This window comes from Microtus ochrogaster, unplaced genomic scaffold (assembly GCF_000317375.1).
Source record: "Microtus ochrogaster isolate Prairie Vole_2 unplaced genomic scaffold, MicOch1.0 UNK1, whole genome shotgun sequence".
Classification (NCBI taxonomy): domain Eukaryota; kingdom Metazoa; phylum Chordata; class Mammalia; order Rodentia; family Cricetidae; genus Microtus; species Microtus ochrogaster.
Genome location: NW_004949099.1, coordinates 6198062 through 6211482, shown reverse-complemented (window position 1 = coordinate 6211482; position 13421 = coordinate 6198062). Strand labels below are relative to the sequence as shown.

Below are 13421 nucleotides of genomic sequence, written 5' to 3'. Positions count from 1 at the left end.
GAGACAGGGTTTCTCTGTGGCTTTGGAGCCTATCCTGGAACTAGCTCTGTAGATCAGGCTGGTCTCGAACTCACAGAGATCCGCCTGCCTCTGCCTCCCAAGTGCTGGTATATCTCTAGTGTAGCTTGACATAGAGATCAGAGTTTCTGTCTTCAGCGTAGCACTCACGTCTACTCTTTTGTTCTTAGAAACTACGACTTTGCATGGAGAAAGTTGACCAGAAAGCTCCTGAATACATCAGGATGGCAGCATCTTTAAAGTAAGCCACACTCCTCTGTTTTCTGACTTATTGGTGGAGAGGCTAATTCTTCAGTAATTGAAAGTGGAGACAGAAATCTTTTTACTTGTTGTTTTATTTTTTCCCCTTTGATGCTAAAAATGGATGTTATCCTTGTATATGCTTAGCTCATGCTCTACCACTGGATACACCCCTGCCAAAAAATAGAATCTTTTTTTCCCCAGATTTTAGGAGATTAATGTTAATAGATCCATTAGTATGTATTTGGTTCCAGACCGCCTCTTAAACTCCTAACCCCCAGCCTCTTACCTCTGGGAGCACTTAAAGGTGTAAAGTCAAAAATAGAATCTTAACTCTGACTTTCCACATTTGTACATGGATGGATACATGCTTTTGTCACATGATTTTTGAAAAACCGTTCATGTTCATGTGTTAGGGCCATTCTGATAAAGCAGATTTGGGGATGGGAGAGGCTCTGTGCTCTGTGCCTCTGCTCAGTGCAGTACTTGGAAATAGGTGAGGAAGGGCAGCCTATCTCATTCATGCCCAGCTTGCCAAGGTGCTTTGTAACAGTGCATTGTAATGTCAGGCTTATAATAGGCTTTTCGTTTTGAGCACAGATGGGTACACAGAGGCACTGGGAAAATGTAGCCTATCTTAGGTTTCTTTTCTAAAATTAAGGCGTGGTTCACATACTCTTTAGTTTATAGTTCAAGGATGTTTATGATAGTATAGTCACAAGGTTGTCCAATTGTCACTACCATTTGTTTTTTTTTGTTGTTGTTGTTTTGTTTTTTTTTTTTGTTTTTGTTTTTTCGAGACAGTGTTTCTCTGTGCACCTTTGGAACATGTCTTGGAACTAGCTCTGTAGACCAGGCTGGCCTCAAACTCACAGAGATTCACCTGCCTCTGCCTCCTGAGTGCTGGGATTAAAGGTGTGCGCTGCCACCGCCTGGCTGCTTTTAACTTTTTGAGGAACTACAAAATTATATTCCAAAGAACTGTGTGGATAGATCTTTGTCCTGGCATTTTATAATTTTGATGCTCCACAGCCTGGCTAACTCTGTGGCTCCCTGTTTCTTACATATTTATTCAGTGTGTGTTGCATCTCTATGGTGTGTATGTGCGAGGTTCACGCATCCGTGGTTCTTACATCCCTGTTTCTTACATATTTATTCAGTGTGTGTGTGCTCTTGTGTATGTGCGAGGTTCACGCATCCGTGGCTAGTGCTGCATGGCTACATTCTGTGATTTTCCCTGGCTAGTGGGGACAGCCATTGCTGAGCACATTTCCAAATGGTTAACTTTCAATACTAGTTACTTTGGAGGCTGCGACATGATTCCTGGAGCGGAGGTGTTCATCATAGCAAGAAGGTTTTACCTAAAAAGAAAAACAAAATTCATCACCTATGTCAGGTGGCTCACAACCTCCTGTAACTTCCACTCTAGGGGGTCTGACACTTCTGGCTCCCACAGGCCTATATTCTCACCCATACACATACCTAAAAATAGTAAAATAAATCATAAAAAATTAAAGAGGCCTGGTCAGTGATCTGTCCCTGAGGTGTATATACAGAAAAATGGCTTCTGCTTGATGACTGTATCTTGAGGAATTATTGCATTGTCTCCACAAGTCTAAAATGCCTTAGAATTAACCACTGTGTCTGAGGACATAAACACTGTGCTCTCCAGATGCAGCATGAAACTTAGGTCAAACATTTATGATTTCTCCTTAGTGCTGGGGAAACAACCTACAGTCTGGAGCATGCCAATGACCTCCGAGTGGAAGTACAGAAAGTGTATGAGCTAATAGACGCTCTAAGGTAAAGTTTGCTAGAGCACGTTTCTGCTGCTGGCTAATGGGAAGAAGATGGTGTTTGACCAAACAGTGAGTGGTGGGGAGCAGCTCTGGGCTTCTCTAGATTGCTGGTGACAGAACAGTGGAGGGGAGGCTGCCTGCTTTGCTGTCTGCTATAGCTCTGTAACTTCTGGTTAAGGATTTGGAGTGTTTGGGGGTGGGGTGTAGGTAGTAATAGAGTACTCTCCTAGCATGCAGAGGACCAGAGAAAAAGATTTCTAATGTTCATTAGTAGTAAAGAAATAAGAGCTAGCTGCCGTACTACCTGTGAAACCTCCTAGGCTCTTTGTGTGGCTGCACTCTTGAATATTTTAAGACAGTGACAGCAAGGCATGAAAGTATGGGTTGTTAATTGACACACCCCATGTTCACCTGTGAAGCCAAACTTTCCTGTGTTAGAGAAGCCAGAGTGGGGAAGGAGTGGGCCTTGCTATGTATGAGGGACACTTCAGTTTCTTCTGGGTTGTTCCACATCCTCGTGGTATGAAGCCTGGAAGCTCTAGAGACGTCACTCTGGTTTTGAGGCTGGCAGCACCTATTACCTTGATGCATTTTTTCCCAATATAGTAAGAAGATCTTAACCTTGGGCTTGAACCAGGACCCTTCACCACATCCAAACACTGTGCGACTACAGAGAATGATCAGATATTCAGCTACACTATTTGTGCAGGTAAAGCTATTATGAGGTAACCTAAGTGTGTGGCTTGCTTGTTTTCTGTTGGTACATTTATTATTTCTTAAAATTATGAATGCTACATTTGGAGAAAAAGCTGAAACCCGGGTAAAAGTAAAGATACTTTTTAAAAATTATTAAACATTTTGACAACTTCATACACACATACAATTATCATGGTCATATTCACCCCCATTACCCACTCTCATCTGCCTCCATCCCTGCTAACAGCTTTGTCCCAGCTAGTCTCCCTCCTGCTTCATGCCTTTTATTTTACTTTATTTATTTGTGTATCTATTTGTTCGTTGTGTATGTATTTATTTTGTGTGGAGGTCTATTATTGTTCTGTTTTTTAGATTTTCCTTTAGATTGTGTGTGTTTTGTGTCTGCATGTGGGTTGATGCACATGGGAGTGCTAGTGCTGCAGAGTCCAGAGAGACAGGCAGTCGTGAGCCAAATTCAGGTCCTCTTCACCCCTGAGCCGTCTTTGCAGCCCCAGTTCTTGTGTTTAAAATAGCTTTTAATCCTATGCCTCCAATACAATTGTTCTTCATTCTGGTACATTTTCATTCTGAATTCTTTTTCTCTATTTACATTTTTATATGCAATATTTACAATTAGTCATTGCGTTAGTTCTCTCGTTGCTGTGATAAAATACTTTAAATTTAAGGAAGACTTTATTTGACGTTTGAATCTGTCATGGTGGGCTGGTCGTGGTGGCAGGAGTTTGAGGCAACTGGTCATGTATCTGCAGTCAGGAGATAGACAGATGAGTGCTGGTACCCAGCTAGCTAGCTCTCTTTTTATTCAGTCAGGGAGCCCAGCTCATAGAACAGAGCTATCCACACCAGAGTGGGTCTTCCTGCCTCAAGCTTTTTTGGAAAGACCCTTATGGACATAGCCAGAGGTGTGTTTCAATTCTAAACCCATTCAGGTGGACAAGGAAGAACCACCCTTCCACACATATCTGAAAATTTGAATCATTTTAATCACTGAATCTTCTATGCTTTGTTGGCCATTAAATGCTGCTTTGGCTCTGTCTGCTCTCCTTTATTGAACCATTTCATTTTCGTTGGGGAGTTGATGGATTCTAAGTTTTTGCTATTATCAGTAAGTGATGTTTCTTCCTCAGGGACTCGTTCTGGGCCATTGGCTAATGGTTCAAGAGCAGACTAAACCTAGGTGTCTAGATCTGAGTTGCATTTTTCTACCTTCTATGTCCCCTGCATTGTTGGAGTCTCTGGGTGATTTGGTTGAAGTAGCTCTAAGGAGACTCCTCTCTCCCTGGCAGTTGTTTCCTGCTTAGATGGTCTGAGGAAAGCTAGGAGTCCTGGAAGTTTCGTGAGCTTCCTGAGTCTTGTCAGTTTCAAGTTTCATGACTTTAAAAGTCCTCCAGGAGGGGGAGATGCAAAGATGGGAGCTTGAGGGAACTTGGGTGAGCTGGGTGCAGGAGGCCTATTGGGGGCAGGACAGGAAGGGGGAGAGTAACAAAGAAGATATAACTATGGGAGGGGCTATTGGGGGGTTAGAGAGAAACCTGGTGCTAGGGAAACTCCCAGGAATCCACAAGGATGACCCCAGCTAAGACTCCTAGCAATAGTGGAGAGGGTGCCTGAACTAGCCATCTACTGTAAGCAGAATGGTGACTTCCCTAATTGTCACCAGAGAGACTCTATCCTGTAACTGTTGGAAGCAAATGCAGAGATCCACAGCCAAGCACTGGGCTGAGCTCCAGGAATCTTGCTGAAGAAAGGGAGGAGGGATTGTATAAGCCAAGGGGTCATGATGGGGAACCCACAGAGACAACTGACCTGAGCTCTTAGAAGCTCATGGACTCTGAAGCAACAGTTCGGGAGCCTCCATAGAATGGACTTAGGCCTTCTGCATGTGTGTAACAGTTGTGTAGCTTGGTCTCTTTGTAAGGCTCCTAACAGTAAGATCAGGACCCGTCAAGTTCCCGCTGCTTAGCTGACTTTTGGGAACCTGCTCCCCATGCTGGATTACCTTGCCCAGCCTTGACACAAGGGGAGGAGCCTCAATTTGATGCCCATGCTTTGCTCGAGGCCATGGAGGCCTGCCCCTTTCTAAATGGAAACAGTGGAGGAGGACTGCAAGGCAGGGGTAGGTGGATGTAGATGGGGGGACATAACCCAGAAGAGAGGAGGGGGGGAAAACTGTGGTCAGTATGTAAAATCAATGAAAAAATGTTAAGTAAATAAAATAAAATATAAAAAAATATTGGATATGGTATTTGGGTTGACAGATATGATAATTATCTTAATTAAATTCTTTTACATTGTTATATTCCAAAACGATGGCATACTTTTTTTTTTTATGTATACAATATTCTTTCTACATGTATGCCTACAGGCCAGAAGAGGGCACCAGACCCCATTACTGATGGTTGTGAGCCACCATGTAGTTGCTGGGAATTGAACTCAGGACCTCTGGAATAGCAGGCAATGCTCTTAACTACTGAGCCATCTTTCCAGCCCCCGATGGCATACTTTTTAACCACATAAGCATAGATAGAAACTGTATTTTATCAATTTTTAATTAAAAGATTTTTGAAGGTGTAAGTCACAAACAATGCCACACCAGTTTGGAATTATGATTAATAGGGTAGTATTTATTTAAAGGGGAAAAAACTTACAGATAACCGTCCCAGACAACAGCCCTCTGCGCAATCAGGAAGAAGTCTAGTTGCTGGAACCAGAGCAAGAAGCAAAGAGAGCAAGAAGGGAAGTAGCCGCTTTTTTAAAGGGAGAGAAACCACGCCCCAATGGGCTGGTATCTCAGCGGCTATTGGCTGGAGGAGCGGAAGGACCTCCCACAACAGATTTTATCCATCCCCTTCCCACCAAAAAAGTAAAAGTCCTTCAGGAGGGACTGTTTCCATTGGTAGAGAGTGGTCACATGGCAAAGAGTAAACAACCAATCACTACACATGTGGTAGTTAGAGAGTGTGGAGTATAGGGAGAGGTCTGAGGTTGGTGATTAAGCACAAAGGTGGCAGGGAGTGCTGGAGTCTAGGTGGATATAGGTCGATGGTATCAGGGAAAGGCTGGCACAGTCCTGAGGAATCCTTGGAGATCTGATGTGACCATCTCATGAGGAAAGGGTGGGTCCTCCTGAAAGGTGCCTGCCAATTAGCATGAGTGCATTAAGTATTTTTCAAACCAACAAACCTCTCTGCTGATGCAATAATCCAAATCGAACCATATCAGACCAAATTAAAAGATGTCCAGGTTTAATGGGTGCCAGCACTCCTGGGTGACCCCACAGGAAAACACGGAGTGGGGAAACAGAGAACAGAAAGACTATGGAAAACTAGGATACCACCAGTTCATTCTCTGGGAAGTAGTTTAAATAGCCCGTGGGAGTGGTCTTCTCCCCCCCCCCAAGGGGTCACCATTTGCAGGCTTTCTTGGAGGTGGAGTTTGGATTGAGGCAACTCCCAGGGGAGGGGTCTTATGCTAGGAGCTGGGGTGAAGCCCCTAGCCAAACAGTGTCCTTTCTGTCAGTGGGTGGAGTGGCTTAGCTTAAATGTATAAGGTTTAAGTCCCAGCCACCCCTGCCCCCAAAGAAACCACTTAAGTGTAGAATTATCTGTTACTCTCCTACAGGAAAAATTACTGGGTTTGATGTCACTGCCAACTAAAGAACAGTTTGAAGAACTAAAAAAGAAGAGGAAGCAGGACTTGGAACAGAAGAGGACCATGGAGAGACAGGTACATGGCACCCAGTCACCCAGTAGCTGTTGCCTCCCTGCTCTCTTACCCCACCCCTCTGCTGCTGAATCTCCTTTTCAAGCTGACTTCTGTTATGGCCTTAGAAAAATAGTTGTTTTTCCTGTTGATGCTCTCCTGCCTAGACCACCACAGGGACTGGCAATTCTCCCTCTGTTCTAGAAGACCTTAGAATGTGCACTGTTAAACAGAAAAGAGCAGGTGTGGTGGTACATGCCTGGATCCCGGAGTTCTTTAAGTTCCAGCCCAGCCTGGGCTACATAGTGAGGCCGTGTCATTTGCAAGCAAATGAGGGTGCTATTTCATAGCTCGGTGATAGAATGCTTGCTTAGCATGCTCAAGGCCCTGGGTTCTATCCCCAGCACCACAAAAAACAAAATGAAAACAGAAAACTATGTGTACTCTAGTATCATCTGAAATGCTAACCTTATGTAAATAAAGGCGCCAGTCTTTGAAAGTTTAAGAAAAGTGTACAACCAGTGAAACTGAGTTGGAGGAAATCTCAACTTATGTTTTATTTTTGCAAATCTAAACCTGCCCTTCTGTGACTACCTGTTTCAGCATTTGAATTATCTTAGTGTTGTGGGGCCCATGGAGGGTGGTGGACAGGTGACCATGGTGACCCTGGTGATGTGTGCTGTCTCTGCAGGCTGCTCTGGAGTCCCGACGGAAGCTCGAGGAAAGACAGAGTGGTTTGGCATCTCGTGCAGCCAATGGGGAAGTGAGGTCTCTCCGAGGCATCCCTGCCCCCTTGCGAAAAGCTGAGGGCTGGCTCCCACTGTCAGAAGGTCAGGGACAGAGTGAAGACCCTGACCCTCTCCTCCAACAGATCTACAACATTACATCCTTCATCAGGCAGGCCAAGGCTGCAGGCCGCACAGATGAGGTGCGCACACTTCAGGAAAACCTGCGGCAGCTGCAGGATGAGTACGACCAGCAGCAGACTGAGAAGGCCATTGAGCTGTCCCGGAGGCAGGCTGAGGAGGAGGAGCTGCAGCGGGAGCAGCTCCAGATGCTCCGCAAACGGGAGCTGGAACGAGAGCAAGAGCAGTTCCTGGCGGCGTCCGTGCACCCAAGGACTCGTGCTCTAGACCTCCGAGAAGTCGTCCCCTTCCAGCTGGAGCCCAGCCGAGCGCCTCACAGTGATCTTGCCTATGCCTTAGATCAGGACTCCTCCCCGGTTCCGGGCAGCGCTGCTCCTGGGACCCTTTCACCTGGCTGCACTTTAGCACCCATACGCTTGTGGTCTGGACCCCCAGCGCTTAGCCAGAGCACCGTACCACAGCAAAGTAAAAAGACCTCTCTCAACCCGTTTGATGAAGAAGACCTCTCCAGCCCTGCAGAGGATGCTGCCAGTCCTGCTGCTACAGAGACTTTGCTGAGCCCCTCAGCTGCTGTCACCAGAGAATACAATCCTTTTGAGGAAGATGCCGAGGAAGAGGAGGCGGCAGAGTTGGGGGCAGGCAATCCCTTCACTGATCCAAACAGTCCAGCACCCAACCCCTTTGATGAGGATGACCATCCCAGGCCTGCCAGCCCACCTGCCCCTGGAAATCCTTTTGAAGAGTGCCCCTGCACCAACCCCTTCGAGGTGGACAGTGACAGTGGCACGGAGGCTGAGGAGCACATCGAAGAGGAGCTGCTCCTACAGCAGATTGACAACATTAAGGCTTATATTTTTGATGCCAAGCAGTGCGGTCGAATGGACGAGGTTGAGGTGCTGACTGAGAACCTTCGGGAGCTGAAGTGTACGCTGGCTAAGCAGAAGGGGGGCTCTAACTGACTGCAGTGGGGCAGTACCAGGCAAAGTCTTGGGCAGCAGGGTACCAAGGGGGAGGAGGAGATGGGTGGGCATCTAATGATGCCAACAGTGAGGTGGGGAGCAGTAGTCTCTTGTTGCTGTGCACTGTGAGGCATTTCCACTACAGTTGAACAAAAACAGGAAACAAATCAGCACTCTCTTGCTGGTTTTTCTGTATTATTTTTTTAACAAAGCATTCCCTTTTCAGGGAACTATACCATTTTATTTCCAAGATACAGCTCAGTGCAGCTCTGTTGGGCCAAGGCAGAAAGGGCTCCTGGGCACCTCTTGGTCTCTTTTCTACTGACTGTTCTTGGTCATGATGCAGTATTATAGGTCAGCCCTTGGTGGGCCCCTTCCTGTAGCCAAGACAGGTAGGGGCTCTGGCAGAAGTCTGTCCCAGTCTGGCTGCTCCCTTTCACCGCCTTCTTGCTGGGGCTGTCTCCTGGACACTTAGGGAGAAGCTGCTATGAAGGGAGGTCTGGACTCAAGGCGACCAGTGCCTCTTTGTGGATGGTGGGGATGTTTTGAGTATTGTCCCCTCCCAGTTAAAGGAAGGAAAGTTTCCAAGTACAGGGATGTCACTGTGAACTTGATTATGAGATAGGATTTTTGGTGGATGTTATGGTTTGGAGAAGTTTCTACCTGAATAGTTGTCTGTCCATGGAAACTTCTTTCCAGGGTTTTGGCAGAATGGCCAAAGGTTATATTGAAGGGCCTGTGGTGTGATTTGGGAATCTGACCAGAAAGCTTTTGTGGAGTATTGGTATCAGATGGAATTCTGAGTCAGCTCTCCAGTCAGCCTTCTTCACTGTGGTTCATCCTGACCTGGGAAACTGGGCAGGTGTTTTCTTACTGCTTTGAGTACTGAGAAACAGAAATATTTGATGCACAGCCTCTGATCATTCCACAGTCCTGAAGTACTTGAACTCTGATAGGGACAGAAAGGGAAGTTACATAGCTTAGTGCTTAGTTTACAGGAACAGAGGGGTTGACAGATGCCTGTAAGATCCTGGTGTGCTCAGCTTTGCATACTCTCTCCAGTGATGCTCTTTAGTTAATGGACAGTAACTGACCACTAGTCCCTTTCTGCCTTAGCCAAGGCTTCTGTTGGTGATTGGCACATGAGCTGAAATTCTTCCGTCACATTCTGGTGAAAATCCATCTTGGCGGTAAGAGTGGCATCTGGGTGCAAAGAACTTTGTTTTGGCAGCTGTTCATTAGTTTAGTACCTGTTGGGGCTTTGACTGGGTAGGAAGTCCTGTTTGGGGATGTAGGAAAGGCTGAAGGGGGAGGGTAATGGAGGACCCTTTGGGTTCTGTCAACAGCACGTGTTTTACTGACCTGTGAGTGTATTGCCTGCTCTGTTGGTGTCACCGGCTGTTCTGAGAGGTGGGCAACCTGGACCCATGTTTCCTGGGGCAGGCCTCTCCCCTTCTTAAGGCCCAGGCTCTAGATGCTGTTGCCCTAGAGTTCCAGGCATGTCCAGGATATCCACCCTGCTTGGACTGCCTTGTCTGATCAAAGAGGAGGCAGCTCAATACAGAGTGAAGCTGAATACTGGTTCCCACCACTACTTTTCCTGACATAGATCAGGTGTTCAGACTGGTATGGCTGTAGACATTGCTTTTCTTATAAGACAGGGCTTCTTAATTAGCTGGTGACTCACTAAATGAAACCTTCCCTGAAACTCACCTCCAGGTAGCAGTCTGTATGGTAGCATGGAGAAAAACTAATGCTTTTAACAACTATTTTTAAATCTCAACTCACTGAATAGTAAACCAAGTAAACTCAGATGCCAGAGGTTTCACTGAGTTTCTCTTTGAATTCCTCTTTGGCCATATCTGTAAGTCAGACATGACAGGGGAGACTTGTCTACCCTTTGACTCTATCGCTTTCTAGAATTTATGTAGGTCAAGGTTGGTTTGCAGAGGGGGATTGCCTGTGAGCATAACTACACAGGATACCTCATGTGAACCCTTCATGATTTCAGAGGTGCTTCAGTGACAGAGCACGTCCTTGAGAGGGAGTTGGCACACCCCCTAGACGGAGGTCAGTTTCATCTGCGGAAGGGCTTCTGGCTTTGCCCCTCCTAACACACTAAGGAACTGGAGCCCCACTCACTGCACTTACTGCTCGTCATGTCTTTGTCGTCAGATGCTAAAATGTCTTTCTAAGTCATCATGAGCCATGTGGCATAGCTAGGTCATTCGATTTGAATTGAGGATTTGGTCTCTGTACTAGGCCAACTAGAGGAACATGATGTGTTGGTAATCATGGTGACTGTCAGCTTGATGGCCATTGATGTGCATGCACTACACTGGGGCCTTGTATCAGGCTTTTATTAAAAAATAAAATAACATGTATATGAGTCTTTTATTAAAGAAATGTCATTTTGTTGCTGAGTGTATATGTGCTTAAAACATCCCTCCAACCCCCTTTGGTAGTGTGTGTATGTGTGTGTGTGCATGCACACGTGTTCATATGTGCACATGGAGGCCAGAGGACAACCTTGGGTAATCAGCCTTAGGAAAGTCATCTACCTTCTTTTTTTTTTTTTGTTTTTGTTTTTGTTTTTGTTTTTCAAGACAGAGTTTCTCTGTAGCTTTGGAGCCTGTACTGAAACTCACTCTGTAGACCAGGCTGGCCTTGAACTCACTCACAGAAATCTGTCTGCCTCTGCCTCCCAAGTGCTGGGTGTGTGCCACCACTGCCTGGTCTCCATCTGCCTTCTTTTAGGCAAAGTTTTTCATCCTAAAACTGTCCAATTAGGCTAGACTGGCTGGTCAGCGAGGCCCAAAGGTCCTCTTGTCTTCCCCTCCCCAACGCTGGGATTACAAATGCATGTCACCATGTTCAACACTTTTGTGGGTTCTGAGGATCAAACTCAAATCCTGTGTTGCAAAGTAAGCACTAATAGAGCTATTTTACCCAAACACAGCCCAGAGCCCTGTCTAGTCCTATCATCCCCTTCCCTACAGAAACTGAAGGGTTCTGGCAATCATGAAGCTGGCCTTGATCTTAGAAGCTTTGTCTGTGTCTGCTTCTAGCATCCTGAGGACCCTTTGCAGTCCTATCCCCACTTCCAGAAACAGGCTCAGAGAGGTGGGGAACCTGGGATTTCCACTGGAAGGCACTCACACACACGTCACACGCAGCTCTGCCAGCAGGCCTTTGTGTTACTTGACAAAGGACAGGTTGGAAACTCATGATTCACTTTGCCATCAGTACCAAGGCAGGTTAGGTTGGCTCAGGAATGGTGGAAGGGGGCTCTACTTCTATGCTGACCAAAAGAGCAGATGAACAATCTACAAAGAGGTTGGGTACGACTAAGGTTTCTACAATGATTTCACCTTGTCCTAGAGGCTGAGGAGGGGTTTTGTATCCAGTGCTCACTGGGGCCAGAGCTCAATATGATTGGTGGTCATCTCATTGAATCTCCCCAGCTAACAAGTGAAGGAAGTGCTAACACAACTTGCTCAATGTTGTCCTGGGACCTTCCCCAGGCCTGTCTGATATGGGAACCCAAGACATTTGTGTGGGACACTGGGTTTTCCTGTGGATGCAGTGCCATCTGTGACTGCAGCCTCCTCAGGAGCCGAGCAGAATGTTTAGTCACCTCCAAATTTTAGGATAGCACTTTTGATTTTAGCTGAAACCTCTTTTGGAAGTTGTCACTCTTCTTAGAAGCAGCAGCTGGACAGAATGAAAACCAGTAACCTTTCTTGGAACTATTAGGGGACTGATTTGCAGGGGTAATTTCCCCCCAACATCTGGAGTGGTGAGCCCAGAGTCAGCCAAGATCTGATGGCTGCAGCAGAAGCCATGGCTGGTAGGAATGCCAGCTTTTTTTTTTTTTTTTTTTTTTTTCGAGACAGGGTTTCTCTGTGGCTTTGGAGCCTGTCCTGGAACTAGCTCTGTAGACCAGGCTGGTCTCGAACTCACAGAGATCCTCCTGCCTCTGCCTCCCGAGTGCTGGGATTAAAGGCGTGCGCCATCACCGCCCGGCTGGAGTGCCAGCTTTTTGATTCATTGTTTCAGGACTGTGATTGAGGATAGGGCCTTGCACATACATACAGATGTGTTCTGCTGCTGAGCTATATTCCTAGCTCTTTATTTTTCAGGCAGGATCTTACAGAGTTCCCTGAGCTGACTTTGAATTCACTTTGTAGCCCATGCAGGCCTTAAACTTAGGATCCTCTGCCTCTGTCTTCAGAGTTGCAGGGATCACAGGTCTGCGCGACCAAGCCTTGACGAGTCCTGGAGGCAGACTGCCCACCAGGGGAAGCCTTGCTTCCTGAAGAGACTGTTTCTATTGGTTCTAATGGTGAAGCACTGAGAAAGCTCCTCATATAGTTGTGGCAGAAGAAGGGAAAGTTCATTGTAACCAGAGCATCCCAGCAAAGGTTTCTGCAAGTGTAGAAACTTCACCAAACTTACTCATTTGGGGCAAACATAATACCCTCACCCCAGTCACCTGCAACCTTCTTTGTCTGAATAAATAAACATGTGAAGACCATGGCTTGAGAATCTTAAATCACAGAACACGTGCCTCTGTACCTCATATTCCCCCAGGGATACAGGATAGACAGAATCATGGCAACAAGAGACTGCAGAGGAGCAGCCAGGAACTCCAAGCTCTGGACACTACAGCAAACAGTCTTCACACTAGAGACTTAGACTACTCCCCACATAGCCAATGTTTTACCAGCATCTTAAAAACTGAGCAAGCTACATAATTCCATCCACATTGGAATTACCAGGAAATTGAACTGCAAGTTGTGCCTTATAGAGACAATTCCAAGTGAACAGCATATAAGAACAGATGGATGGCCGGTGGTTCTTTGTGCCTGCTGCACTCTTGCAGTGAGCTCAAGAAGCTTACTTTTTCCCTCTTTCCAGACAGGCTCTCACTATGTAGTCTTGGCTGGAGCTTAGTAGTGATGCACCTACACACATGCAGGCAAAACATTCAAATCTAAAACAAAACAAAAACAGTGGGGAGCTGGCTCAGTGGATAAGAATGCTTGCTATACAAACATGAGGGCCTGGCAGGCGGTGGTGGCGCACGCCTTTAATCCCAGCACTTGGGAGGCAGAGGC

General features: G+C 46.4%; 1 protein-coding gene across 1 annotated transcript in view; it reads left to right on the top strand.

Annotated features, from left to right (window-relative positions):
- Rbsn (rabenosyn, RAB effector) overlaps nt 1–10701 on the top strand; it is a 26260-nt gene extending 15559 nt beyond the window's left edge. Inside the window, exons 8-12 of the mRNA XM_005364900.3 lie at nt 189–259; nt 1975–2061; nt 2664–2766; nt 6396–6500; nt 7168–10701. Of these exons, the coding sequence (XP_005364957.1) occupies nt 189–259; nt 1975–2061; nt 2664–2766; nt 6396–6500; nt 7168–8301 (1500 nt within the window). The 3' untranslated portion in view covers nt 8302–10701. The remainder of the gene's footprint in view (nt 1–188; nt 260–1974; nt 2062–2663; nt 2767–6395; nt 6501–7167) is intronic.
- The last annotated feature ends 2720 nt before the right edge of the window (nt 10702–13421 follow it).